We start from the raw sequence: 27,737 nt of genomic DNA on the forward strand, positions 1-27,737 counted from the left end.
CTCTGACATGCCTACTCAGGCTTTTCTTTGGCTCAAACTCTGCTTCAAAATTCATCCAGGGAGTCTAATCTGTGGGATATAGCCGTTTTCCTGATATCCACAGTTACATTATTTGAGGCTATACATCAATGAATTTTCTATCTTGCCTACTTGCAGTTTTCCCCATTTCAGCCTACTGTATCATAGCTGCCAGCCTGTCCCACTGTCACACCTTTACTGAGCTCCTGAGATGCTTGTGATAAAACTATGGCTCCAGGCTAAGTATACAGATTTCATTCTCACAGGGAAGAAGTGTATGCTGGCATTCTCTTATAAGCCTTCCAAAGTTCTGCTTCTCATTTTAAGAAATTCTGCTTCTCATTTTAAGAAACTCTGCTTTAAATAACCAAAGACATCTGCCAAAAACATTGGCAGAATCAGAAAATGGTATTTAATCTTGTGGCAGTAGTTGGTTTTCAGTGTTTTCACATGCAAGCATTTCCTGTTCATTTTTGAACTATGTTGGACTTTTATATTAATTGGAATTCTGTTAAGGTCCTTGAAGAAGACAACAGAGGCTTGTAAGGGGAAAAGACTTTCAGTTGTTTTTTTTTAAGTCATCCACATGTGTTAACACTTGGGTAACATAAAATTCTGTCTCTTATTCTCACGTTTCAGTAAAGAATTAAAAAAATATTCTAACGGTCTAACTTTTATATAAAAGTTTAAATCGCTCTTAAAAAATACAAATTCCAAACGCATGTTCCTATTTCATTTTCAATGACTTTATTGAGAACATTTTGCAAATTAGATTTTACAATTTAACATTTTACAATTAGAAATTTCATCTGCTACTACATAAGTTGCAAACCTTTCAAAACACTACAGAAAATCCTTTATTTCTTTGGATTTTTCTGTTCCATGTTGAGCTCCTGAGATGTATTTTTTCTTTCAGCTTCATTTTCATCTTCCTGTGAAATAAATTTTAGAAAACATTAAAATATAAACTTCAGGGCATTTTATCACCTATACTTAATACACTTTAACTTCATTTTTCTGAAGAATTAACTATCATGACTCCAGTAATCATAGGGGAAAGGCTATAAACAAAATGGCACAATTATGCAACATTTAAACATTAACGTTCACAGTGGGTGCTGTTTTATACTACACAGTGACTAAAAATTTCTGTATGTTTTTAAAAACAACTTATTTTATCAATGACCTAAGAATTACTTTTGAAAACACCTGCTACTAAAAAGTATCCTTTTTAGGGGGTCAATCAGATATTTTTACTTCACTATTTGATAAAAAACAGTAAATTTAACTTCTGAGACATTTTATGTATCCAGCATGGCATTTTGGTCTCACCCAGAATACTTTCTTGACAGGTCTGCCAATTTTCCAATTACTTGCACCACCATGTTATCTGAAGACCAGTCAGTTCTAAAATAGGAAACTCTAAAATGGGCACGTGAGGCGACAAAATGCTTATATTCTTCTACAGTTTCGATTCTAAGTGGTGGCCTCATAATTCATAGCAGGTTCCTGTGGAACATGGTGAATAAATAAAGTGACATCATAATGTCTGCTTCCATAGGAATGAAGTGTATCTTGTGTTCAATATTAAACGGTGACCTCCAAAGTATAAATAATGAGAATCTGGAAAAATATTTCATCTTACATTTTATAACCCATCTCATCATATATGTTCCTTCAACAACACCTAATGCTTTCCTAATATTTCTGATAGGCCTTTCATTTTTATTAATGGAAGTACAAAACACTGTCTAACTCTTTACTGAGTTAATTAAAGTATGAGTAGCTTAATTTCTTAAGTATCTCTGGACAGCAGTAATAACATCAATATCACTACACATCACCCTGCATCTCTGTATAAAAACCAAATTCAATTAAATTATTATTAAGCTTTGCTTAGTAAACTGACTTTATTAAGTAAATGCAAATCAAGGTATATATATATATATATATATATATAACAAATATATATTTGTTATATATATGTTAACATTATAGATATAAAACATATATATTTATATATAATGTTTATACATAACATATATATGTTAAATGTTTTATATATATATATATATATATATATAACAAATATGTATATATTTGTTTTCCACGAAAAACCACACCCTTGCCCATAAACATTAAGGTGGAGAAAGCTTCCTTTATATACACTGTCTCTAAATTTCAACAGCACCTGTGATTTAGCCTTTGTCAACACCAGGAAAGCAGAGAAATTATCAATCAACCTGAATCATTACAGATATGTTGGCTGCAAGGAATGGGGTTTCTGACTATCAATTTTGGCAATGTAATTTTAATATATTTATCTAAGCATAATAGCCACTGTGTGCTGTTTAATTTTTTTTCCAATTTGTCTCTACTGAATAGAGATATTATGTTCAATTGACTCTTGAAAATCTATTAATGAACAGGTAGTTTCCACTTTAAGAGTCTAAGATAAGAGTCCCTAGAGATTACACTTTAATTACAACCCAATAAAAAGCAAATCCTATTCCACACTTTCCACTGTTGTCTTCTGTCAGTGAAACACGGACAGAAAGTGTTAAAACAGCAGGTAAAGGTGGCAAGAAATTTTTGTTAGGTAGCACTTAACTTGTTTATATGTTGTTCAAGGCAGGGCTTTATCTTCTTTATCTTATATTCCTACCACCTAATAGGGCACATTTAGTATATGGGGGGGTCCAATAAATGTTTCCTGAACTATGTGAAACAGTGGAATAAAAAATGAGTAAAAGAGAGGTCTGGGGCTTCCCTGGTGGCGCAGTGGTTGAGAGTCCGCCTGGCGATGCAGGGGACACGGGTTCGTGCCCCGGTCCTGGAAGATCCCACATGCCGCGGAGTGGCTGGGCCCGTGAGCCATGGCTGCTGAGCCTGCGCGTCGGGAGCCTTTGCTCCGCAACGGGAGAGGCCACAACAGTGAGAGACCCGCGTACCGCAAAAAGAAAAAAAAAAAAAAGAGAGAGGTCTGTAATTTGGAAAAGCATAATATCCTTCCTTATCCAGTAGTTACACTTCTGAATTTACTAAAACATTATTGAAAACAGAAATAAGCAAAAATATTTGAAACATCATAAGCCAAAATCACCCTTATCAAATTCATATTCTTTAATTTTTGAAAAAAAGTGGAGGCTTTATCATGTGGACAGTCTGCTAAGTTCCCACAGCAATATGACTTACTGGTTTAACAAGCTTGGTTACCCTGATGATCCTGAGTACTAGGAAGTATCTATAATATTTACTTTCATAATTAACTAACATTCTTCATATAATGTCAGTCTTTTTGTTGTTGAATTTTTCTTAGTAATAAAGTATAGTTAATAAATGCATGTCTAATACTGCTTCCTGTTCAGGACAGGTACAAAAGTTTATGCAGAGAAAATGTCTTAAAATATCTTGCCTTTCTATGCCTTTAAACTATTTGTGTAAGTTAACAAGATACAATCTCTTTCTTCCTTTGTATAAGAAGAATAGCTGTGATCTGGATACAGAAAAGGATTATGGAGGGGCAGAGAAGGCATTTAATCCACTGCTAGAGTCCAACACATCGTAATTGCTATGGTATAATATCATCAAAATAATAACAGCCAAAGACTTTAACCATTGTAAATAAAACACTGGAATTAGATATATTAAAGCTCCAGAAAGGATTTAAGTTGCTTTGTTTTTTTCTTTTTGTTTTTTTGGAAGTGCTAATTTGTGTTTCTAAGTTTACTCATCAATTTTTTTTAACATCTTTATTGGAGTATAATTGCTTTACAATGGTGTGTTAGTTTCTGCTTTATAACAAAGTGAATCAGCTATACATATACATATATCCCCATATCCACTCCCTCTTGCGTCTCCCTCCCACCCCTCTAGGTGGTCACAAAGCACCGAGCTGATCTCCCTGTGCTATGCAGCTGCTTCCCACTAGCTATCTATATTACATTTGGTAGTGTATATATGTCCATGCCACTCTCTCACTTCGTCCCACCTTACCCTTCCCCATCCCCGTGTCCTCAAGCCCATTCTCTATAGACATCAATTTTTTTTTTTTTTTTTTGCGGTACCCGGGCCTCTCACTGTTGTGGCCTCTCCCGTCGCGGAGCACAGGCTCCAGACGCACAGGCTCAGCGGCCATGGCTCACAGGCCCAGCCGCTCCGTGGCATGTGGGATCCTCCCGGACCGGGGCACGAACCCGTGTCCCCTGCATTGGCAGGCGGACTCTCAACCACTGCGCCACCAGGGAAGCCCTAGACATCAATTTTTATAAGAACTTTATAACAGTTCAAGATTAATAAAATCATTAAAATAGCTCAGGCAGCAAATCAAATATCATTCACAAGTGAATGCATAATGAATGAAACTGCAAAGAAAGGAAATTTTTTTACCAAAGTATTTCTTCACTACTGGATATTAAAGGCAGGCAAAATTTTCTTCTGATAGATGGTAGGTTTTTGTCACTCTTTGCTAAGATAAGACATCTGTTTTTTTCCCAGTGAAAGAAGACCCTTGCTACACGGATCATTTTCTTAGTGACAGCCCTGACAAGTTTGACATTTGTTCCATGAAGTGTTCTGAAGCAGCCAACAAGAAAATGTACCCTTTGGGGCTGCTGGAAAGCAGACAGGTTTACCTCTTAATGTTTAAGCTTGTTAATTTATACTCCAGAAAACATGTGGATTATAGCACCCTTGCAGATCTGCTAGTTACATGTGGAATTTCAGGAATACGCACATAACAATAACGCTCATAATGCCAAATAGTTAAATGTGGCTCCTTGGCCTTCCTGCTCTTTGTACACTGACAGCATTGTTGTAGTGAGGAGAATGAAAATTTCTAAGCACGCATGGACCATGTAATTATGGGCTAATGCTCCAGGTGGCAACATGAGACTAAAAGAGTTATACTGCCATTTTTATCTAAACTAGATTCCTTTTACCACCAAATAAAACCCACAAGAGTCTGTTTAAATACTACTCAGCTTGCAGCATCAATCTGTAAGAGAAGGCCCTCTATTTTTCCTTATTTACAAATTTGACTCATAACAGTTCAAAGAATTGATGTCAATTAATAAAACCTATCCACTCCTGCTTTTCCCTTCTCTTGAGGTAACCAACTCCAAACAAAGAGCAATTATTTTAGCAGCTGGAATTTCTACTGCTCAGGTAATATTTGGACTCAAATTAGTCTATGAATACAGATGACTCTGTATTTACCCTACAGACTGTCAAGTTTTAAATTATTTCTTTTAAAGGTTGGATTATACAAAGGGACAAACTTTCCCCATTATTTCATTATATCTTTAAAGATGACTTTATGAGTACCTTTAGAGTGGAGAAATCTGTCAAACACTACCTTAGCCAAATGATGAAGGTTAACATTACCAGTAATACATATTAACATTAACTCTTCGGTAAGATGCACTAAAAAGGGCACATTAATCCTGGTCTGTGGTATCCTTCCCAATAATGCATGATCCTAATTCTAGTAAGGAGAAAACATCAGATAAACACTCTATAAAATAATTGAACAGTAGAAGATAATAATACTACAGGAAGCTGGATGAAGGGCAAATGGGAATTATCTGTGCTATTTTTGTAGCTTTTTGTAAGTTTAAAATTATTTCAAAATAAAAAGATTTAAAAAAACAATAGAAATGACTACTTAATGAAAGTTTTCTAAATTCAAAGTAAGTATGATGTATGCACAAAGATTTTATGTGGAAGAAAATTCAAGGTAACTGTCACCTCTACATTAAAAATACACAGCTAAAGTAAACTGCTTTCCATTTTTCTATTTAAAATTCCTTAAGTACCTCAAATGTTTATAATGGTGATGCTATTAATTTTTATTTTCTTGTCTGTGCTTCCATGCATTTATCTTACATCTCTACTCTGAGCACAGATTACTTTCACAATTAGAAAACATAAGCTTTATTTCCAGAAATAAGTAAGCATAATGGGAGTCTGTTTTCAAAGAGAATGGTGTCAGTTGTTTTTACTTTACAGAATTTGCTATTCACAGCAGACAAAAACACATGGTGGTACAAACAGTAAAATAAAGTAAGAAGGTACAACTAAGTACTAACTTAAAATATTTCTATTTTCTTATGATATTTTCTTTAGATTTTAAATATTCCTTTAATCAGAGAAAAGTTACTGTAATTGGATTCAAATTAATAGTTGAAATTATCTGTATGCTTTAATAATGGTCCTTTTAAAACTGTAGTATATACACAGCTTTTGGTGAAAAATATGAAGACACACTTAACCTGTTCTGTTAGTTGTAGACTAAGTATAGAAAAGCAATATATAATATATTGTTCTGATCTGAGGTCAAAAACTACTCTCTTTTATTCATTTAAAACATATATCAGGGGGCTTCCCTGGTGGCGCAGTGGTTGAGAGTCCGCCTGCCGATGCAGGGGATACGGGTTCGTGCCCCGGTCCGGGGAAAATCCCACATGCTGCGGAGTGGCTGGGCCCGTGAGCCATGGCCGCTGAGCCTGCATGTCCGGAGCCTGTGCTCCGCAACGGGAGAGGCCACAACAGTGAGAGGCCCGCGTACCGCAAAAAAAGAAAAAAAAAAAAAAACAACATATATCAGAGGGACTTCCCTGGTGGCACAGCGGTTAGGAATCCACCTGCCAACGCAGGGGACACGGGTTCGAGCCCTGGTCCAGGAAGATACCACATGCCGCGAAGCAACTAAGCCCATCAGCCACAACTCCTGAGCCTGTGCTCTAGAGCCGGCGAGCCACAACTACTGAGCCTGCGTGCTACAACTACTGAAGCCTGTGTGCCTAGAGCCTGTGCTCCACAACAAGAGAAGCCACCGCGATGAGAAGCACACGTACCGCAACGAAGAGTAGCCCCTGTTCGCTGCAATTAGAGAAAGCCCACGCACAGCAACAAAGACCCAACACAGCCAAAAATAAATAAAATAAACTTAAAAAAAAACTATACCAGATATAACTCTCAATAGCATTTAAGATTGTGCTTTTAATACAGAAAATATGCTAGTGCTGCAAAATAAGGAAAAAATTTTTCTTAATACCTGGAAAAATACGGTAATGAAAATGTTTTAGGAAAAAATGAGCATGTTGCATGCTTCAGACTAAAATTAATTAGAGTTTTTAACATTTTACAATTCCACTCTAATTCTTTAAATGGTGCATTTACTTCATAGTAATAAACACTTGGATCATTAAGTAAAGTGCAAAATGTGTGTGATGTGCTACATTTAACAACCTTTGGCCCTTTTTTCTGTACTTCTGTATTCAGTTTTCCAATGCACTGAATAAGCAATTGAAGACCACAATTAAATTTCCTGATGCTGCATATTTGAGATTCTTATTTCATTTAATACAAAAGGCAATTAATCTACCATTTGACAACTGAATCTCAACTTCAGTGGGCCATGAGAGATGCTGAAATGAACTTACAAGAAATGCTTAATTAAATTCACAGTAAAAACCATAAGAAGTTCTTATGACAGAAGTTGCATATTTAATTAGAAAGTCTAGGACTTCCCTGGTGGTGCAGTGGTTAAGAATCCACTTGCCAATGCAGGGGACAAGGGTTCAAGGGTTGATCCCACAAGAGCAACTAAGCTCGTGTGCCACAACTACTGAGCCTGAGCTCTAGAGCCTGCGAGCCACAACTACTGAGCCCACGTGCCACAACTACTGAAGCCCGCGCTCCTAGAGGCTGTGCTCCACAACAAGAGCAGCCACTGCAATGAGAAGCCTGAGTACCTCAACGAATAGTAGTCCCCACTCGCTGCAACTAGAGAAAGCCCGTGCGCAGCAATGAAGACCCAACACAGCCAAAAATAAATAAATAAAAGATACATTTTAAAAAAAAAGTCTAGGGCTACATTGTAAAATTAAAGTAACCTGGGATGTTCTTAGTAAACCTAGCTCAAACACATAAGTCATTAAACAAAATGGAGCTATTTTGTAAATTTCTACCTTCTTTCTCTACTTAGTGACTCAAACGATAGTTAATCAAAGAAATATCCCATTACCTAATATTACAGAATCATGGCCTTTTATTTTAATAGCAAGTAGATAGATAAAAGGACAGTAATATATTTCTAATTTCACATATGAGTATATATGAATAATTCTATTTCATTTGTTGAGCAATCATCTCTCAATTTGTGATTCTGGAGCAGATCTAGTAAAGTAGGTTTGCTTTTCTAAGTCTTTAGTTCCTCCTGTTACTTTTTACTTCTTTGTGGTGGCTTTTGGTGGCATGGAAATGGGACAGTTAAAAATAAGACTTTGGATTTCCCATGTATGATTTCAGATCAAGAGAGAATCTCTATGACCTGGGAAGGAAGGCCCTAAGGATTGGTACAGTCATCTAGGGAGGGCATATTTATAGGAAAGGAAAGGAAGAACAGTGAGTGCAAGGTAAGAGTCCGGCAAAATAGGATTAGAAAAAAGAAAATGAATGATGGATGGTAAGTGTGAGTTAGGTTAGACACTTAATGAGCATAAACCTAATTCTATAAGCTTATATCTTCTCATAAACATGAAGAAAAGCGTAACTTTCATAATATGAATTTTTAGGTATTTAAGATACATTTAAGATGGTGCTAACCTGCTGGCGCTAAGAATACCATCACACTCTTTTCTTCTCTGACAGATGAGTTCCTGTATAAGGCTTATGTTTGATAACCCCTGTGGAACTTATGATCTTAAAGATAAAAATATTTTCCTTCTCTGGCAGACTATCTAATATCTAGGAAATAAGAATAGAGGTGTATGCTGGAAATGAACATTAGAGGCCCCTAACTTTCCTTCATCTGTTAACACTTTGGTTTAAAAGGTATTACTTGCTTTTGATGAAATGTACAGTGTGGGGAATATAGTCAATAACTATGTAACACCTTTGTATGCTAACATACGTAACCAGGCTTATCATGGTGATCACCTTGAAATATACAGAAATACTGAATGTTATGTAACAGGAACTAACAGTATTGGACGTCAATTAAATTTCAAAAACAAACTCATAGAAAAAGAGATCAGATTTGGGTTGGGGGTGGGGTGAGGAGAAGTGAATGGGGAGGAAACTGGATGAAGGTAGTCAAAAGGTACAAACTTCCACTTATAAGATAAATAAGCACTAGGGATGTAATGTACAACATGATAACTATAATTAACACTGTATGTTATATATGCAAGCTGTTAAGAGAGTAAATCATAAGAGTTCTCATCACAAGAAAAAATTTTTTTCTCTATTTCTTTAACTTTGTGCATATATGAGATGATAGACGTTCACTTAAACTTGTGATAATCACTTCACGATGTATATAAATCAAATCATTTTGCTGTATACCTTAAACATATAGAGTGCTGTATGTGAATTATATCTCAAACTGGAAGAAAAAATGCTACCTGCTTTTGAAGTTGGTGGGTAGTCAGTACTGACTATAGAGAAAAATTAACAAAACCCCTCAAATTCTATAAGGGGGCAATATAAGTATATTTTCAAATGAGAATAGCACAAGTCCAACGTATATGAATTAAAAGATTATGGTATATTAAGAAATAACATTTAAAGAGGCTCTTTAGAAAATATTTTTGCATAAATCATCTATTATTCACTAAATGTAACATTTCAAAAATCCTAAATGTACAAATATTTGAAGACAATACCTATGAACCTCTACTTTTCCCACAGGTACTCAAGGAGAATAGACATTTCTAAATTTATGTTGTTTTATTTTTTGTTCTAAACATACACATACAGGTTTAAATTCCCAGGAGTTAAAAAAATTCCATCAAGCAAAAATGAGGCAAAAATAAAGTCTAAAAATGTTTAAGATATGCAAGCTCACCAGTCAAATTATAGTTCCATAGCTAAGAAATTTCTAGGTTGTATAAAAATCAGTGATTGGCTCATTAAAACTTCCAGTCATACATGCACTGTTTTATGACTAGAAATTATTCAGCAATAACTGAGTTCATTATACAAGCTGGAAAATACTTATATGTAGCATATTTTATTTATTTATTAATATAAGCAATAGCCATTGATACTGGAACTGGCCATTGTGGAAGAAGTGCCCTCTTCAATAGGATGTGATAGCATTTTGTTTATCCTTCACAATACAATGAGGAGTTTAATGCGACATAGATTTAAAAGGCACTTTATATATATTAAAAGAATTTGGGTGGAGGAGATCAAGATGGCGGAGTAGAGGGATGTGGAGCTCACCTCCTCTAACAAATACATCAAAAATACACCTACATATGGAATAATTCTCACAGAATATGTACTGCAAGCTTGCAGAAGATCTCATACAACCAAAGCTGCTGGAAAGATCCCTACATAACCAGTAAGATGAAGGGAAAAGGGAGAAGAGGAGGAATAGGGACAGGACCTGCACCCCTGGGAACCTCCTTCACCAGCTGGGAAATGTGCTGAAACACACAGGGAGCTTCAGAGGCTGGAGAGTGTGGGAACTGGCCTGCAGCCCACCAGGGTAGAGAGACCAGCACAGCTGGAGACATGCACCTCCTGGTGTGTGCAGTGGCTAGGTGCTGAAACTTGGGCTTCAGCAGACAGACCTAGGGAGAGGAACCAGTTTGGCTGTGGGGAGACAGCCCGAAGGTCCTGGAGTGGGTCTGGGCCACAACAGGGGGCACGTGCAAGATGGAGGGCAGATCTTTCATCGGAGTCACACTATCAACTCAGTAAAGGAGAGGTGTGGATCTACCATAACAGCCTCATTATCAGTGTGCTCACAGCAGGGCATAGCTTCTGCTACCATGGGTTTTGCAAATTTCGCAGGTGCTCACCTGGAGGCAGGGCTGAAATCTGGACTGATTGATTACTAGCGCTCCTGTAGTGGAGGTGGCCCCTGAGTGCAGCAGCAGCAACAGTGATTTCTGTGGACACACACACCAGGTGACAGGCAGCATCACAGAGTCACACATCCTGGCAGACAGCTCCTGAGGAAGAACACGCAGTGGCTCCTTTCCCAGAGGGAGCACTCCAGTCCCACCTATCTCACACCACAGCTCAGAATTGGATCTGGGGCCTCCAACAATGGGGGAGTAGACCCTAACCGCAACAGGGCTGTGAGAACCACAGGGCAAAGAGGAGGCCCTGCCCAACATCCAGCACAGGGTCTGGTCACCAAAACACCAAACACACCATCTATCAAGGAGACAAGGGCCAGCACACCCCGAGGAAAGACTTGGCAAGCATCCATACCAAAAACAACCTTGGCACCAACGATACTGGACTCACATGGTCTACACAGGGTCACTCACACATAAAAACAGCCCTTTAAAACTACAGTAGATAACTGTTTCTCCTAAATTCATAGAGTCAGAGAAATATAAGTAAAATGAAAAAGTAGAGGAACTACTGCCAATTTAAAAAACAATAGAATCCCCCTAAATGAACAAACAATGATACAGACCTCACCAGTCTACCAGACCCTGATTTCAAAAAGGAGGTACTAAAAATGCTGAAGGAATTAAGAAAGACTATCAATAGAAATGTAGATCACTGTAACAAGGAACTAGAAACCATAAAGAGGAGCCAATCAAAATTAGACAACTCAATTTCTGAGGTGAAAACTGAGCTAAAGGCAATAAATAGCAAACTAAAGAATGTAGAAGAATGAAATAAGTGATCTGGAAGACAGAATAACAGAAATCACCCAATCAGAACAGCAGACAGACAAATTTAAAAAATAAAAGCAATATATGAGATCTATGGGATAATACAAAGCACGCCAATCTACACATAACAGGAATTCCAGAAGGAGAAGAAAGAGAAAAGGGGATCAAAAATATATTTGAAAAAATTATGGCTGACAACTTCCAAAACCTAAAGAAGGAAACAGATATCCAGGTACAGGAAGCACAGAAGGTCCCAAACAAGATGAACCCAAACAGCCCTACTGTAAGACATATCATAATTAAAGTGGCAAAAGTTAAAGAGAGGATTATAAAGGCAGCAAGAGAAAAACAGTGAGTTACAGTGGAACTTCCATAAGGCAATCAGCTGATTTCTCTACAGAACTTTGCAGGCCCGGAGGGAGTGACGAGATATATTCAAAGTCCTGAAAGGGAAAAGCATGCAACCTAGGATACCAGGCAAGATTATCATTTAGAACAGAAGGAGAGATAAACAATTTCTCAGACAAGCAAAAACTAAAAGAATATAGCAATGGTAAACCAATCCTAAAAGAAATATTGAAAAGTCTTCTCTAAATAGAAAAGAAGTAAGAATCTACAGGAAAGGGAAAATCACAACAGGAAAGGCAAATATATAAAAGGACTGAAGATCCCTTAAATAAGCCAGTACAAGAATAAAAAACAATGAAAAAAATTCAGTGAAGGCGATTATAACTACAATGAACAGCAAAAGGATAAACATGAAGACGTAAAATAGGACATCGAAATCACAAAATGTCAGGGAGGGAAGTAAGAAAAGGTAGACCTTTTAGAATGTGTTTGAGTTTATATGACTACCAGTCTAAAGCAAGTAGGTATAGTTATGGGTTAGCATACTTGAAAACGAGGATAACAAATCAAAAACATACAACAGCTTCACAAAAACCAAAAAGAAAGGAACTCTAGCATAATACAAAAGAAAACCATCAAACCACAAAAGGAAAATCAAAAGTAAGACAGGAACAAAGAAAAAATACAAAATCAACTGGAAAACAAGGTTTAAAATGACAAATACATAATCATCAATAAGCACTTTAAATGTCAACTGACTAAATGCTCCAATCAAGAGAGAGAGTGGCAGATTGGATAATAGAATAAGAACCTACAATATGCTGCCTACAAGAGATATACTTTAGGGAAAAAGACACATATAGATTGAAAGTGAGGGGATGGAAAAAAGTATTTCATGCAAATGGAAATGACAAGAAAGCTAAGGTAGCAATAGTCATATCAGACAAAAGAGACTTTAAAATAAAGACCAGGGACTTCCCTGGTGGTGCAGTGGTTAAGAATCTGTCTGCCAATGCAGGGGACATGGGTTTGAGTCCTGGTCCAGGAAGATCCCACATGCCGTGGAGCAACTAAGTCTGTGAGCCACAACTACTGAGCCTGCGCTCTAGAGCCCGTGATCCACAACTACCGAGCCTGTGCGCCACAACTACTGAAGCCCGCACACCCCAGAGCCCATGTGCCACAACTACTGAGCCCCATGCAACAACTACTGAAGCCCGCGTGCTCTAGGGCCTGCATGCCGCAACTACTGTGCCCGCAGTGCCTAGACCCCATGCTCTCCAACAAGAGAAGCCACCACAGTGAGAAGCCTGTGCACCACAAGAAAGAGTAGAACCCACTCAACATAGCTAGAGAAAGCCTGTGCACAGCAACAAAGACCCAACGCAGCCAAAAATAAATAAATTAAAAATAAATAAATAAAACAAAGGCCATAAAGAAAGACAAAGAATGACACTATATAATGATAAAAGGTCAATACAAGAAGAGGATATCACACTTGTTAACATATATGCACCCAACAGAGAAGTACCTAAATACGTAAAATAAATACTAACAGACATAAAGGGAGAAATTGATGGGAATACAATAATAGTAGGAGACTTTAACACTCTGCTGACATCAATGGACAGATCTTCCAGACAGAAAATCAATAAGGCAACAGAGATCCTAAATGACACAATAAAACAGTTAGACTTAGTTGATATCTACAGGACATTACATCCAAAAAAACCAGAATACACATTCTTTTCAAGTGCATATGGAACATTCTCTAGGATACACCACATACTAGGCCACAAAACAAACCTCCACAAATTTAAAAGGATAGAAATTATTTCAAGCATCTTTTCTGACCATAGTGGAATGAAAATAGAAATCAATCACAGAAAGAGAAATGAGAACAAAAAATGATTACATGGAGACCAAACAACACGCTGCTAAAAAACCAGTGGGCCAACGATGAAATTTAAAAAATACCTCAACATAAATGACAATAAAAACACAACCATACAAAATCAATGGGACACAGCAAAAGAAGTTCTAAGAAGGAAGTTCATAGAAATACAGGTCTTTCTCAGAAAATAAGAAAAATCCCAAATAAACAACCTAAACTACTACCTAAAAGAATTAGAAAAAGAAGAACAAACAAAATCTACAGTCAGTGAAAGGAAGGAAATAATAAAGAGAGGAAATAAATAAAATAGAGATTAAAAAAAATAGAAAGAAATCAATAAAACCAAGAATTGGTTCTTTGAAAGGATAAAATCAACAAACCTCTGGCTAGGCTCACCAAGAAGAAAAGAGAGAAGACCCAAATTAATAATTGAAGGAAGAGAAATAACAATAATGCATAAATATTGATAAAAATCATAAGAAAATATTATAAACAGTTACATGCCAACAAAATGGACAACCCAGAAGGAATGGACAAGTTTCTAGAAACATACAGTCTGACAAAACTGAATCAAGGAGAAACATAATTTGAATAGACCAATCACTAGAAGTAAAATACAATCTGTAATTTTTTTTTGAAGTCCCTGCAAATAAAAGTCCAGGACTGGATGGCTTCACTGGGGAATTCTACCAAACATACAAAGAAGAACTTACACTTCTTAAACTTCTTTAACTCCTTCTTAAACTCTTCCAAAAGACTGAAGAGGAGGGAACACTCCCAAAGTCATTCTATGAAGCCACCATCAGCCTGATACCAAAAAGACAGACACTAAGTAAAGAAAATTACAGGCCAATATCTTTGATGAATATAGATGCAAAAATTCTCAACAAAATATTAGCAAACTGAATCCAACAATTCATAAAAAGAATCATACACCATGATCAAGTTGGATTCATTCTAGGGTCACAAAGATGGTTCAACATACACAAATCAGTCAATGTGATACACCACATCAACAAAAGTCACAAACCACATGATCATCTCAATAGATGGCAGAAAAAGCATACGATAAAATTCAACATCCATTCATGATAAAAACTCTTGCCAAACTGGGTATAGAGGGAACATATCTCAACACAATAAAAGCCATTTGTGACAAACCCACAGCCAACATAATACTCAATGGTGAAAAGCTGAATGCCTTCCCACTAAATTCTGGGACAAGACAAGGACACCCACTCTCACCACTTCTATTCAACATAGTATTGGAAGTCCTAGCCACAGCAATCAGACAAGAAAAAGAAATAAAAGGTATCTAAATCAAAAGGGAAGAGGTAAAATTGTCATTATATGCAGATGATATGATACTCTATGTAGAAAACCCTAAAGACTCCACACAAAAACTATTAGAAGTGATAGATGAATTCAACAAGGTAGCAGGATACAAGATTAGTATACAGAAATCTGTTGCATTTCTTTGCATTAACAATGAAATATCAGAAGGAGAAAGTAAAAAAAAAAAAAAGTCCTGTTCAAAATTGCATTAAAAACAAACAAAGAAAACCTAGGGATAAACCTGACCAAGCTGGTGAAAGACTTATACTCTGAGAACTATAAAACATTGATAAAAGAAATCAAAGATGATTCAAGGAAATGGAAAGATATCCCATGCTCTTGGATTGGAAGAATTAATATAGTTAAAATGGCCATATTACCCAAAGCAATCTACAGGTTTAATGTTATCCCTATCAATTTACCCATGACATTTTTCACAGAACTAAACAAATAATTGTAATATTTATATGCAATCACTAAAGACCCAGAATTGCCAAAGCAATTCTGAGAGGAAAGAACAAAGCTGGAGGTATAACCCTTCCAGACTTCAGATAATACTACAGAGCTACAGTAATCAAAACAGCATGGTACTGGCACAAAAACAGACATATGGATCAATGGAGCAAATTAGAGAGCCCAGAAATAAATGAATGGTCAATTAATCTTCAACAAAGGAGGCAAAATATATAATGGAGAAAAGACAGTTTCTTCAGCAAGTGGTGTTGGGAAAGCTAGACAACCACATGTTAATCAATGAAGTTAGAACACTCCCTCACACCATGCACAAAATTAAACTCAAAGTGGCTTAAAGACTTAAATATAAGACATGATACCATAAAACTAGAAGAGAAAAAAGGCAAAATATTCTCTGACATAAATGGTAGCAATAAATCAGTCTCCCAAGGCAAAAGAAATAAAAGCAAAGATAAACAAATGGGCCCTAATCAAACTTGTAAGCTTTTGCACAGCAAAGCAAACCATAAACAAAATGAAAAGACAACCTATGGATTGGGAGAAAATATTTGCAAAAGATGTGACCGACAAGGGCTTAATTTCCAAAATATACAAACAGCTCATACAACTCAATAAAAAAAACCAAACCACAAACAACCCAATCAAAAAATGGGCAGAAGACCTAAATAGACATTTCTCCAAAGAAGATATACAGATGACCAGTAGGCACATGAAAAGATGCTCAACATCGCTAATTATTAGAGAAATGCAAATCAAAACTACAATGAGGTATCATCTTACACTGCTCAGAATGGCCATCATGAAAAAGTCTACAAATAACAAATGCTGTACAGGGTTTGGAGAAAAGGGAACACTCCTACGCTGTTGGTGGGAATATAAATTGGTGCAGCCACTAAGGAAAATGGTATGTGTCCCTTAAAAAACTAAAAATAGAGTTACTGTATGATCCAGCAATCCCACTCCTGTGCACATATCCAGAAAAGACAAAAACTCTAATTTGAAAAGATATATGCACCCCAGTGTTCACTGCAGCAGTATTTACAATAGCCAAGACACGGAAGCAACCTTAGTGTCCAACAGATGAATGCATAAAGAAGAAGTGTGTATATATATATATATATATATATATATATATATATATATACACAATGAAATATTACTCATCCACAAAAAAAGAATAAATAATGCCCTTTGCAGCAACAGGGGTGGACCTAGAGATTATCATACTAAGTGAAGGCAGACTGAGAAAGACAAATACCATATGATATCACTTATATGTGGAATCTAAAAAATAAAACAAATGAACTTATTTACAAAACAGAAGCAGACTCGTAGACAGAGAAAACAAACTTATGGTTACCAAAAGGGAAGGGGGCATGGGGAGGATAAATTAGGAGTATGGGATTAACAGATACACACTATCATATGTAAAATAAACAATAAGGATTTACTGTATACCATAGGGAACTATATTCAGTATCTTTTAATAACCTATAATGGAAAAGTATTAAAAAAAGAATATATTGTATGTATGTGTGTGTGTGTGTGTATAAACAAATCACTTTGCTGTACACCTGAAACTAACACAATAATGTAAATCAATTATATTTCAATTAAACAAAAATTTTTTTTGGCTTAGTCAAGCCCTACAGTTAAATTTTACCCAAACTAACTTCTATATTGCCATTAGAAAAAGCATAGTCTTTGGCCATTTTAATTAATGCCATAATAAAAAATATGAGAAAATGAGGAAATTTTATATTTCCTTTGCTGAGTTTTGACGTTCTAAACAAAGGACAGTTATAGCTCATATGTATCAAATCACTGTCAAAGAAATAAACAGAATTTACATAAATGGTAATATCACAATCTTAGTGCTACTTTAGAGAAGAGGTAGAAGACATTCAAAAATTGAAAGGTAACACAAACTCCCTTAATGAAAATGATGTTATTTATGTAACTTGATGTTTAGGTTTGATAACTGTCCTATTACATAAGATGTTACTATAAGGAGAAGCTGGGTGCTTCATACTCTCCATACAATTTTTGCAATGCTTTTAAAATCAAAGTTATCTCAACACAAAAAGTAAAACCAGACAAGCAAACAATGAGCTTTGTTAGATGATTTAGAAATAAGTATACTTATGTTTTAAATACTATAAAGTTTCCCACCAAAATAGTATGCAGAGGTAATCAGAGATATGAATGGCAGAGTTTTGGCATTTCTGTGATATGGACAGCTCATTACAGATTCCACAATATAAATCAGTATTTACTGCTCACTAGTAAAATCACAGTCATTCAGTAATACTGAGTGATGTTTCACACATGAAACTCATTGCCGTGTTTTGTGGATTCATGAGGTTTAAGAACCATTAGAACCAGATTCAACTGTTATGGTAAATAATTTCCTCATTTTAGAAGAGTCTGGAATACATTTCATCCCTTGACTCATATTAAACATTTTATCTTTTTAAGATAATCTTAACTCTTGAAATAAATTCTATTCCTAGAATCTTTCCTTTCTTCCTCCTGCAAAAATTTATTGAATAATGATTGTGTGTCGGACACTGGGAAAGGTATTGGAAATAACAAAGATGAATGAAATGTCTTGCTGCCTAGAGGAGCCCGTGTTCCAATGTGGAAGACAGGGAGGCACAGAATTACAGTGCAATGGAGAAAGTATATTATAAAGTCTATCAGGCATAAAATGTTAAGAGAAAAAAACTAAACCATGACAATACATAAGGAGAGTTTTTTTTTTTAATGATTGATATTCTAGAGTTCGGGTATGGCATCGAAATAATATACCGTCCTTCATTCTCAAAGAGTGGTATTGTGAATCTTTAAAACAAATACCTCTCAATGTAACTTATACTGACTGCTCTTTTATTAAGATTAACTTAACATCAAAGGACTATATCTTTGAGAAGTAAACTTATGTTTAGAAAGTGAATTTTAAAAACTTTACTCACAAGTGAACAGATTAAGTTGCCTCAAATATCTCTATTTCAAGTTGAATGCTATTTTCCCTAGAGTGAATCCATTAATCTTCACAGTTTTATTGGAAATTAATAGCTCATTAGACATCCAAGTGACACATTTCTTATGGCACATTAATTTTTCATGGGTGACAAAAAGTAGATTTTGCTTCAAGAAAAATTAAAAATAGTATTTTAGAAAATTCCACACAAGAAAATTTCTCTAATAGTTGTATTTCATGATCAGTGTCAAACCTAACAGCCACATTTCCACATCTTGAATTCACAGATAACCATATAAACACTATTTTGCTTTTTAAAGAAAAATATTAAATGTTTTAAACTCCTTGTTTTAAACTGTTACCATAATGAAAACCATGAACTGCTATGTTCTTAAATGATTCCAAAAAGTAGACCATGTGGCAAGTACCAAATCACTTATAAAGCCTGCCTGAAAATGTACTTAGTTAACTAATGTTTTCTATGACCAGTGAGTTATTCTGTAAGTATAAAGTGTTTCTCAATAGTCCATGATCTAGGCTATACAACATTAGAAAAAATGTTTCATACAATGACATTTTAAAACCCTATTTGAAAAGAGCATTCAGAGAGCTACAGAAGCCATTTACATTCTTCCCTGACTATAAACTATGTGTCAGGTATTGTGATAGGTGCTAAACAGAAAAAAAGCTGATATATAAGAGACAGACTCCCAGCATTATGGAGCTTGTAATCTGTGTCCAAAACAATGGGTTACTCGAGCAGCTATGTAACTGCAATTATGATATGTTCAATGAAAGTATAGTGCTATGAGGGTTTTACTAGAAGGACCTAAGAATTTCATAGAAGCTCCTCCCCCTCCAGAAAATGACAGATACATTGAGACCTGAAGAATAAGAAGGAGCGGCAAACCTAAAGTCAGCACACAGATAACATCAGAAGACAAAGAAAATGTCCTTATTCACCTTATAACCATCTAATATTCTCAATTCTGAATCTACAAGGTATGAAATATTTAAAAAGTAGTTGTGCTTTCTACTACTTGCAGTTAAAGCATTCTTACCAATACAACATTGGCATCTTTCTTAATTTTCTTCTCCTAGTTCTCTGAATTTTCCCCGCATCTTTTATTTCTTTTAACTTCTTTTCATCCCTGTCTTTAGAACTCTGTTACTGTTATCTGGAGATGGCTCTAAAGGGCTTCAAATGCCTCTATTTTATGATGACTCTCCAATTTATATCTTCAGCCTGGTGTATATTCCATGCTTTAAACTCGTATGTCCACTGCTACTTGATGTCTTCACTGAACTTTAAATAGGCACCTCAAACATACCATGTACAAAGCCAAACTTGATTCCTCTTCCTAACCACTGCCAACCTCCCCAAACAGCCTTATACCTCTCTTGGTCTATAATTTACCCAACTGCTCAAATGCAAACTCTAGGAGTCATTCCTTGATTCTTTTCTTTCTCTCACACCCCACAGCCAACTCCTGTTGTCTCTATCACCACAGAGTATCTAAAATCTGTCTAGTGCTTTCCATCTCCATTGTTACCATCTTAGTCCATGCTATCATATTTCTTGCTGGATCACTTTAGTAGCTTCCTAATCAGCCTTCTTGCTTCCATTTCATAGTTGTACAACCTATTGTCCATATAGTAGGCAGCAATTTTTGTAACACACAGAAAATCACATCCCACCTTTGCTTGAAACCCTCCAATAGCACTGTGTTTAAAGTAGAATCCAAACTCCTGCCATGGCCTATAAAGTCCTATTATCATCTGGCCCCTTCCACGTTTCTGGCTTCACCTTGGACAGTTCTCCAACTTGCTTAAGCAGCTCCAAACATGCTGGTCTTCCTTCTGATTCCTGAACAAATAGCACTAGCTCTTTCCTCTGCCTTTAATTTTATATGTCTAGGTTTGTTTTTTGTTTTTTGTTTTTGTTATACGGTCTTAATCAGTGAGTTCTCTGACTTCATGCATGGAACCTGCCCTTCCTCCACCAACCAGATCATTCCTCATAACATTTATCACAATGAAATGATCATTTACTTACTTATATATCATCTGTCTTCCTTCACTAGAGTGGACGCTCCATGATAGCAGATTTTCTCTGTCTTACCCAAAGTATGTATGTGAGCACAGTGGAGAGTGTATATACATTAGGCCTCAGACAAATCTATCTGAATCCTGTTTTGGCACTTACTATTGGTGTGACCTTGGGAAAGTCACATGACCTCTCAGTCTCAGTTTCCTTACCTGTAAAATGTAAAAAAAATTAAAAACTAACCTCAAAAAACAGCCTTTGGGGATTAGAAGTACGATTATGCATGCAAATTATACTAGTAAAATGTTTACATTTACTAGTAAAATGTGTTACACAGTAGGTGCTCAAAACAATGGTAGCTATTATATTATAGAATTTAAAATACATTTCCAAAAACCAGGGTCGAAAGTTGAGCTCAGATGTACATGGTTGGAGAAAGTGCTTTTTCTTTTTACCAGGATAAAAATGATCAGCTTTGTTTCCTTTTCTAACTACAGTTTTAGTATTTCAATACAAATGGTAATTATAATGTTAAGAATTACTTAAACTTATAGGGAGACACAAGAGGGAAGAGATATGGGAACATATGTATATGTATAACTGATTCACTTTGTTATAAAGCAGAAATTAACACACCATTGTAAAGCAATTATACTCCAATAAAGATGTTAAAAAAAGAATTACTTAAACTTATAATATAGAAATGTTTTCTACTGTTTATTAACCTACAAATATGTGAATGTCTACTATGTGCCAGGTTCTGTTCTAGGAGACGGAGAAACAAGTGGTAAACAACAGCATGTCTTTGTCCTCAGAGATCTTAAACTTCAACAGGAAAGAGACAATAAACTGTTAACAGATCAATAATTTCATATTTTGATGTAGTAGAAAAAACAACAGAAAGGAATACAATGTGTGGGAGCACAGTTTTCCTTAGACAAGGTAGTGAGGGAAGTTCCTCTACTAGAGAGGTGACATTCAGGCTGAGACGTGAATGATTTGAAAGAGCCAGTCAGGTACTAATCTGTGAGAAGAGACTGTCCAGGCATAGGAAACAAGGGCAAAGGGCCCTATAGTACAATGAGCTCAGTATGTATGACCACCAGTATATCTGGCAGGAGGCAATGTTAGGTTGCCTTTGTAAGCCACACTGGTTATTCCACTTACAGTGAGAAGCCACTGAAGGGTTTAATACTACTAATATGATTTTGAGCTTTAAGCTTATTTTAGTTGCTATACAGAAAAGGAAGGGTAGAGGTTATAGGTAAGAATGAAAATAGGGAAATAAGGCAGAAGACAACTGCAACAGTATAAATCAGAAATGACAGTGGTGTGGAGCACTGCAGTAGTGGTGGGAATGGAAAGATGTATGACATGGTTCTGAGTCAGGACAGGCTGCGAGGTAGAAATTGGGGGATAAAAAAAGAGTAATTAGGAATTATTCCTGTTTGGGGCACACAAAAATGGTAGTAGTGAGTTAGGAAAGACTAAGAGAGAAGCAAGTTGTGATGGGAGTGAGAGTGAGGAAGGATCAGGAAAAAAAATTCTAGTTCAGCAACATTAAGCTTGAGACAATCTTTAGCTATCCAATGGGAATGTCAGGCAAACATCAGGATACATGAATTTAGATATTGAGGGAAGAGTTCAGGGCTACTAATAGAAATCTGGAAGTCCCCAACTTATAGATGAGACTATATGCATTCATCTAGGGAATGGCATGCAGAGAAGAAAAGGGTCCAAGGACTACGCCATGATAATAAAACTTGGGTACAGGTGGAGAATTCAGCTAAGAAGACTGAGAAAGAGTTCCCATTTATGTAGGAAGAATATTAGGGGACTCTGAGGGTCATAGAAACCAAGATAAGAAAATGCTTCAAGGAAGAGGGAATGGTCAACATTGTCAAATGATGTTGAGAGGTCAGATGAGATTCAGGACAGGCATGACTACTGAGAAAGAGATAGCAAGTGATCTTAACAAGAGCTATTTTAATGGAGTAGTAGGGATCAAAGGCTGGCTGAAATAGTTAAAGAGGGAGATGCCATTTTGCACTTTGTTCTTCCTCTTTAATTTCAAGAACAAAGATGTAATGACTGGGGCTATAGCAGCCATCTTTGAACTATGATGGAAAAACCAAAAGAATCATGATAAAATTACTCCTGGTAGCCTGGGCTGCTGACAATACTATTTCTTTGGGCTTTCTGTTATGTGTTATATTTTATATCTCTACATTAATCAAACCTTTCCTGCAGCATAAAAATATCCCTTCCCTAAAAATAATATATGATATGTTTTCTCTCCTGGTCTCTAAGACTTTCAGTCTGAATAAAAAACAAAAAACAACTGCAGCACTGATTTGCACTAACAGTGAGTCTACTGCCTTTACTGTAAAAAGAATACCTTTTCAGTATCTCCTTTTAGGTTTGCATGTCCTAGTTATGCTGGAAATGAACATATGGAGCTGAATGTAGGTATGAAAGGAAAACTTTCACACGTAGCAGAGTTCTATAAATGCTTTTAAAAACAAGTGCAGATGTATTCCTTTATACCTTCAACCATAAACAGTCAAATCAGAATGATCTTTCCAACTTCAACTGAGTACTTTGAAAATTAACTACATGACTGTAATCAGGAGGTATATAATATTTTTGTACTCTTTCACTTATTTTTTAATAAACATTTCCAATTTTAGAGGAAAAAAGAGAAAATGGAGGTACTGAGTATAGACAACTATTTAGAGGTTTTGCTGTAGTACAGAAATGGGCAATAACTGGAGAAGGGACGAGGTGAAGTTCTCCAAAAGATTGGGAAATGTTAAAACATGTCAAAGGAAATTAAGAAATCCTTCTTGAAGGAACTAAGATATTTTCTATCTGATATTCCTCTGGTACTAGTTTCAAATATAAAGTCTTAGATCATACCAAAATTATTTGCTTTCATAATATAATTCTGTAACATGTAAATAAATATTCTGTTATAGGAATTCTCATATTTTAATTGTTAAGTACTAGAAACTGTGTCATAAACATACTGTCATAAGCCTAGATTTTCCAATGAAACATTCTAAATTAACACTAGAATTGATTTAATATAGTTAATAATAATTCATAATAAAGAATTTAGTCTCAACACATGCAAGAGCCTATTTGCCATTGGTTTTTAAAAATTTTTTTCTTATGAAATATGCTTTTATATTTTCCCTAGTGGTACTATCACATATATCTATAACACGTTAGTTTTCACTTTCATTAGACTATTTCATGATGATAAAAACAAAGCACATGATTATTTGATTAGAAAAACAGTCCTTTAATTGTTTGATTAAATTAATTATATTAATACAAAATTTTCTTTACAAAATGCTACAAAACTGTGCTCCTTTAGGCAAATGGCAGTGTTAAAACTGGATAAAATACTTCCATAAATTATAACAAGTGAATCAGCAACTTTTTATAGTATTATATATTTCATATATAATACAAATTATAAGTTTATATATTTATATAAATATTTATAAAATATACTTATTATACTATGTTATTTTACAATATATATTATATACTATGTATATTTTATATATTTGTATCATAAAAATAATTTAGAAATGCTAAATTCTTTTCTGCTCATAGTGAAGTAATTGCCTTGTAGACATTTTGGAAGTTAGCTCATTTTCAGTTTATTTAAGTTTGTAGAAATGACAATGATGCACAGTGGTTTTAAAATAATATGCATTTTTCAGATATGAAGGTATATGCACATAAGAATTGTTTTTCCTTCTAGATCCTCACTGAAATGGCCAATGGAATTTTAAAAACATGAGACACAGAGAGAGAGAGAGGGAAGGAGGGAAGGAAGGAGGGAAGGAGGGAAAGAGGGAAGAAGGGGATGTAAGTAAAAACATACACCTATAATAGTAGTGGAACTGAGGGAAGATTCCTACCACTTTCTAAAAATATCAAGAATATTTGCTGGGACCCATCAAACCAGGTTATTTCCACTGCTCCTGGTTTTAACAGTATCTTGAGTTCTTCCATAGTTTTCATCTCATTTGTCTATATTCTCTTTTAGACTATAAGCATCAAGAGGAAGGGGTTATGTCCTTTCATGGATACCACGGTACTCCCAACAACTATTACTGGGCCCTACACTTACAAGAGGCTCAGTAAATATTTGTAAAATGAAGGCAAGAAGAAACGCTAAAAAGAAATACATCAATATGCCAACAGTGGTAATCCCTGGGAAGTAGATTATGACTTTTGTTTTCTTTATCCATTTCTCTGCATTTTTCAAATTATCTATAATGAACATGTATTAGTTGCATAATGTGAACAAAATAATTAATACATTTAAAAACACAGTTCAAAGTAATTTTTCACTTAATTCCTTATACAATAGATAAGCAAAATGAAAAAAGTAATTAAAATAAATTAATGCTACAGTTATTTATAGAAAACATTTATGCTAAATGAAGTTTATATATTTTATTTGTAAATTACTGTAACACACCGTCTTCAAAAAATTATCTAAGGATGTATTTTAGTATATAGACCCTAGTTCAATAAAATTTTGTTCTTCATTAGGAAAAGGCAATACCAAGTCAAAGTCAGGAAATGTAATCTGAAGTCACAAAGCATGTGAAATATTTCTAATGTAACCAACACCTTTTAATGTCTAATTTTTAAGTAATGCAGATTAAGTGTTATATAGCTTGTCCCTATCCTAAACAAATATTTAACTACAAAAAAACAGATAAGCAGCAATAGATAAGCAGCTAGCAGTACTAAATTACAGGGCTACATCGTGTGTATGAGCAGAAAAGATAATTCTAGACTTTTCAAACAGATAACTTTTTTGACATTAGCCCACTAGCCATTAAGTCATTAATGTCTTATCACTGTATATCTATGAAGAATAATAATTTGGTTTTGAGAACTTAAAAGTAGAAAACTATTAACATAAGAACTATTTCACTTTTTTGTAGTTTTTGCATTTTAGGAATTTTTTGATGACCTTGTATAGTGAACATGTGACTAAAACAAAACCTTACCATTATTTTTTCCCTATCAAACATAACAGGATCTTCTTTAAGCTAGGTTTGTGATGACAGGTTGAGCTTCTCATACTATTTTTAATAAAATACTGCTTCCTTACTTTAATATAGGGAAGATACATTTTCAAGAAGGAAAATGCTGATGTTATCTTGGTTATAAGCTTGCTGCTGAAATGATTTAGATAGTTTTCTCTTCCATACAATATCAGTATAAGGCCTTACTTTTCAAGAAATGAATTATAGCTGATACTTCAAATCTCTTTTATCTGTATCTCTTAGTTGAGAAAAATGAGAAAACATAAATATTTATTCTATATAAACAGAATAGACGCAAGATGTAGATAAAAATGATCCATTATGGAACAGTGAATAATTGCTATTTGTATCACCATTCGAAGAGAAAAGGGCATCAAGTATTTCTACCAGGTTTAAATCTGAGGATACCTAAAGTTACTGAGAAAATAAAAAATCTGTAATTTTATGTGTTTGGGATAATGTGTTTGTGGTTCATGATTTTGCATTGATAATAAATTTAACATTGTTCTCTATAGCATACTTCGGAAGAAACTCAATAAAACTTTGCTTTAATTGAGAAGCATCTGTAGCGGCAAACGAACCACAACCCGCAACAAAAACAAGTTTAAGAAATCCTAATGTAAAAATAATAAACAGTGAAGCTATTTAAGTAAATTATTCCTTTACTTTGCCATTTCTGATATCTAGATATTCAAAACGTAACCACCAAAAAATGTGCAGGCAAATTCTCATACTCTGATAATTTGAGGAAAATATGCTAGCATTTTTTTTCTTTCATGAAGCAGTAGTTTTACACATTTGGAGAGACTACATGGAAAGGAGAAGGCACTATTAAGTAGAAACAGCAATACCATTAATAAAGTGACATAAGCATAAAAGCTTATAGGTGCTAGAAATAATTTTAAACTAGGTTTTAAAGAATGAAACACAAAAATACCTATAATCAGAGATTCACATTCTACACTGATGCAAAATGAAGCTGATAATTTCAAAGAATGAAATCTGTACCTTGATTAAACCTCCTGGAAAAACTGTGTATCAAATTATGCTCTTGATGAAATTCAGACTATTATATAACACAATGCATGGAAAATATTTTAAAAACTTATTTTATATCAAAATGATAATATTTTTGTTTTGTCTACATATGCCAAACATTATAAGCTCAATTAGATAATTATGGAAGGTACATAATACTTAAGAATTATATAGGCGCTGTAAGATATTTAACCACAAACGTACATAAACAAGCACTGGACATTAGTATTATATAGGAGAAAGACCAAAGGACTTGGAGACAGAAAGTCAAAGTCCTCATTGGTGGCCCTGCCACTTATCATGGGTCTTCGACAATTCATTCACAAACCTCTTGGAACTCTAGATTTATTTTTTTTTAACATCTTTATTGGAGTAAAATTGCTTTACAATGGTGTGTTAGTTTCTGCTTTATAACAAAGTGAATCAGTTATACATATACATATGTTCCCATATCTCTTCCGTCTTGCGTCTCCCTCCCTCGCACCGTCCTACCACCCATCAAGGTGGTCACAAAGCACCACACTGATCTCCCTGTGCTATGCGGCTGCTTCCCATTAGCTATCTGTTTTACGTTTGGTAGTGTATATATGTCCATGCCACTCTCTCACTTTGTAACCGCTTACCCTTCCCCCTCCCCATATCCTCAATTCCATTCTCTAGTAAGTCTGTGTCTTTACTCCCATCTTATACCTAGGTTCTTCATGACCTTTTTTTTTTTTTTCTTAGATTCCATATATATGTGTTAGCATACGGTATTTATATTTCTCTTTCTGACTTACTTCACTCTGTATGACAGACTCTAGGTCCATCCATCACACTACAAATATCTCAATTTTGTTTCTTTTTATGGCTGATATCCCATTGT

The 27,737-nt window shown here is 35.1% G+C and overlaps 1 protein-coding gene across 1 annotated transcript in view; it reads right to left on the reverse strand.

Annotated features, from left to right (window-relative positions):
- Positions 1 to 748: 748 nt before the first annotated feature.
- PHF14 (PHD finger protein 14) overlaps positions 749 to 27,737 on the reverse strand; it is a 203,148-nt gene continuing 176,159 nt past the window's right edge. Inside the window, exon 18 of the mRNA XM_082632055.1 lies at positions 749 to 950. Coding sequence (XP_082488181.1) covers positions 876 to 950 — 75 coding nt within the window. The 3' untranslated portion in view covers positions 749 to 875. The remainder of the gene's footprint in view (positions 951 to 27,737) is intronic.

This window comes from Mesoplodon mirus, assembly GCF_964341445.2.
Source record: "Mesoplodon mirus genome assembly, chromosome: 9".
NCBI lineage: Eukaryota > Metazoa > Chordata > Mammalia > Artiodactyla > Ziphiidae > Mesoplodon > Mesoplodon mirus.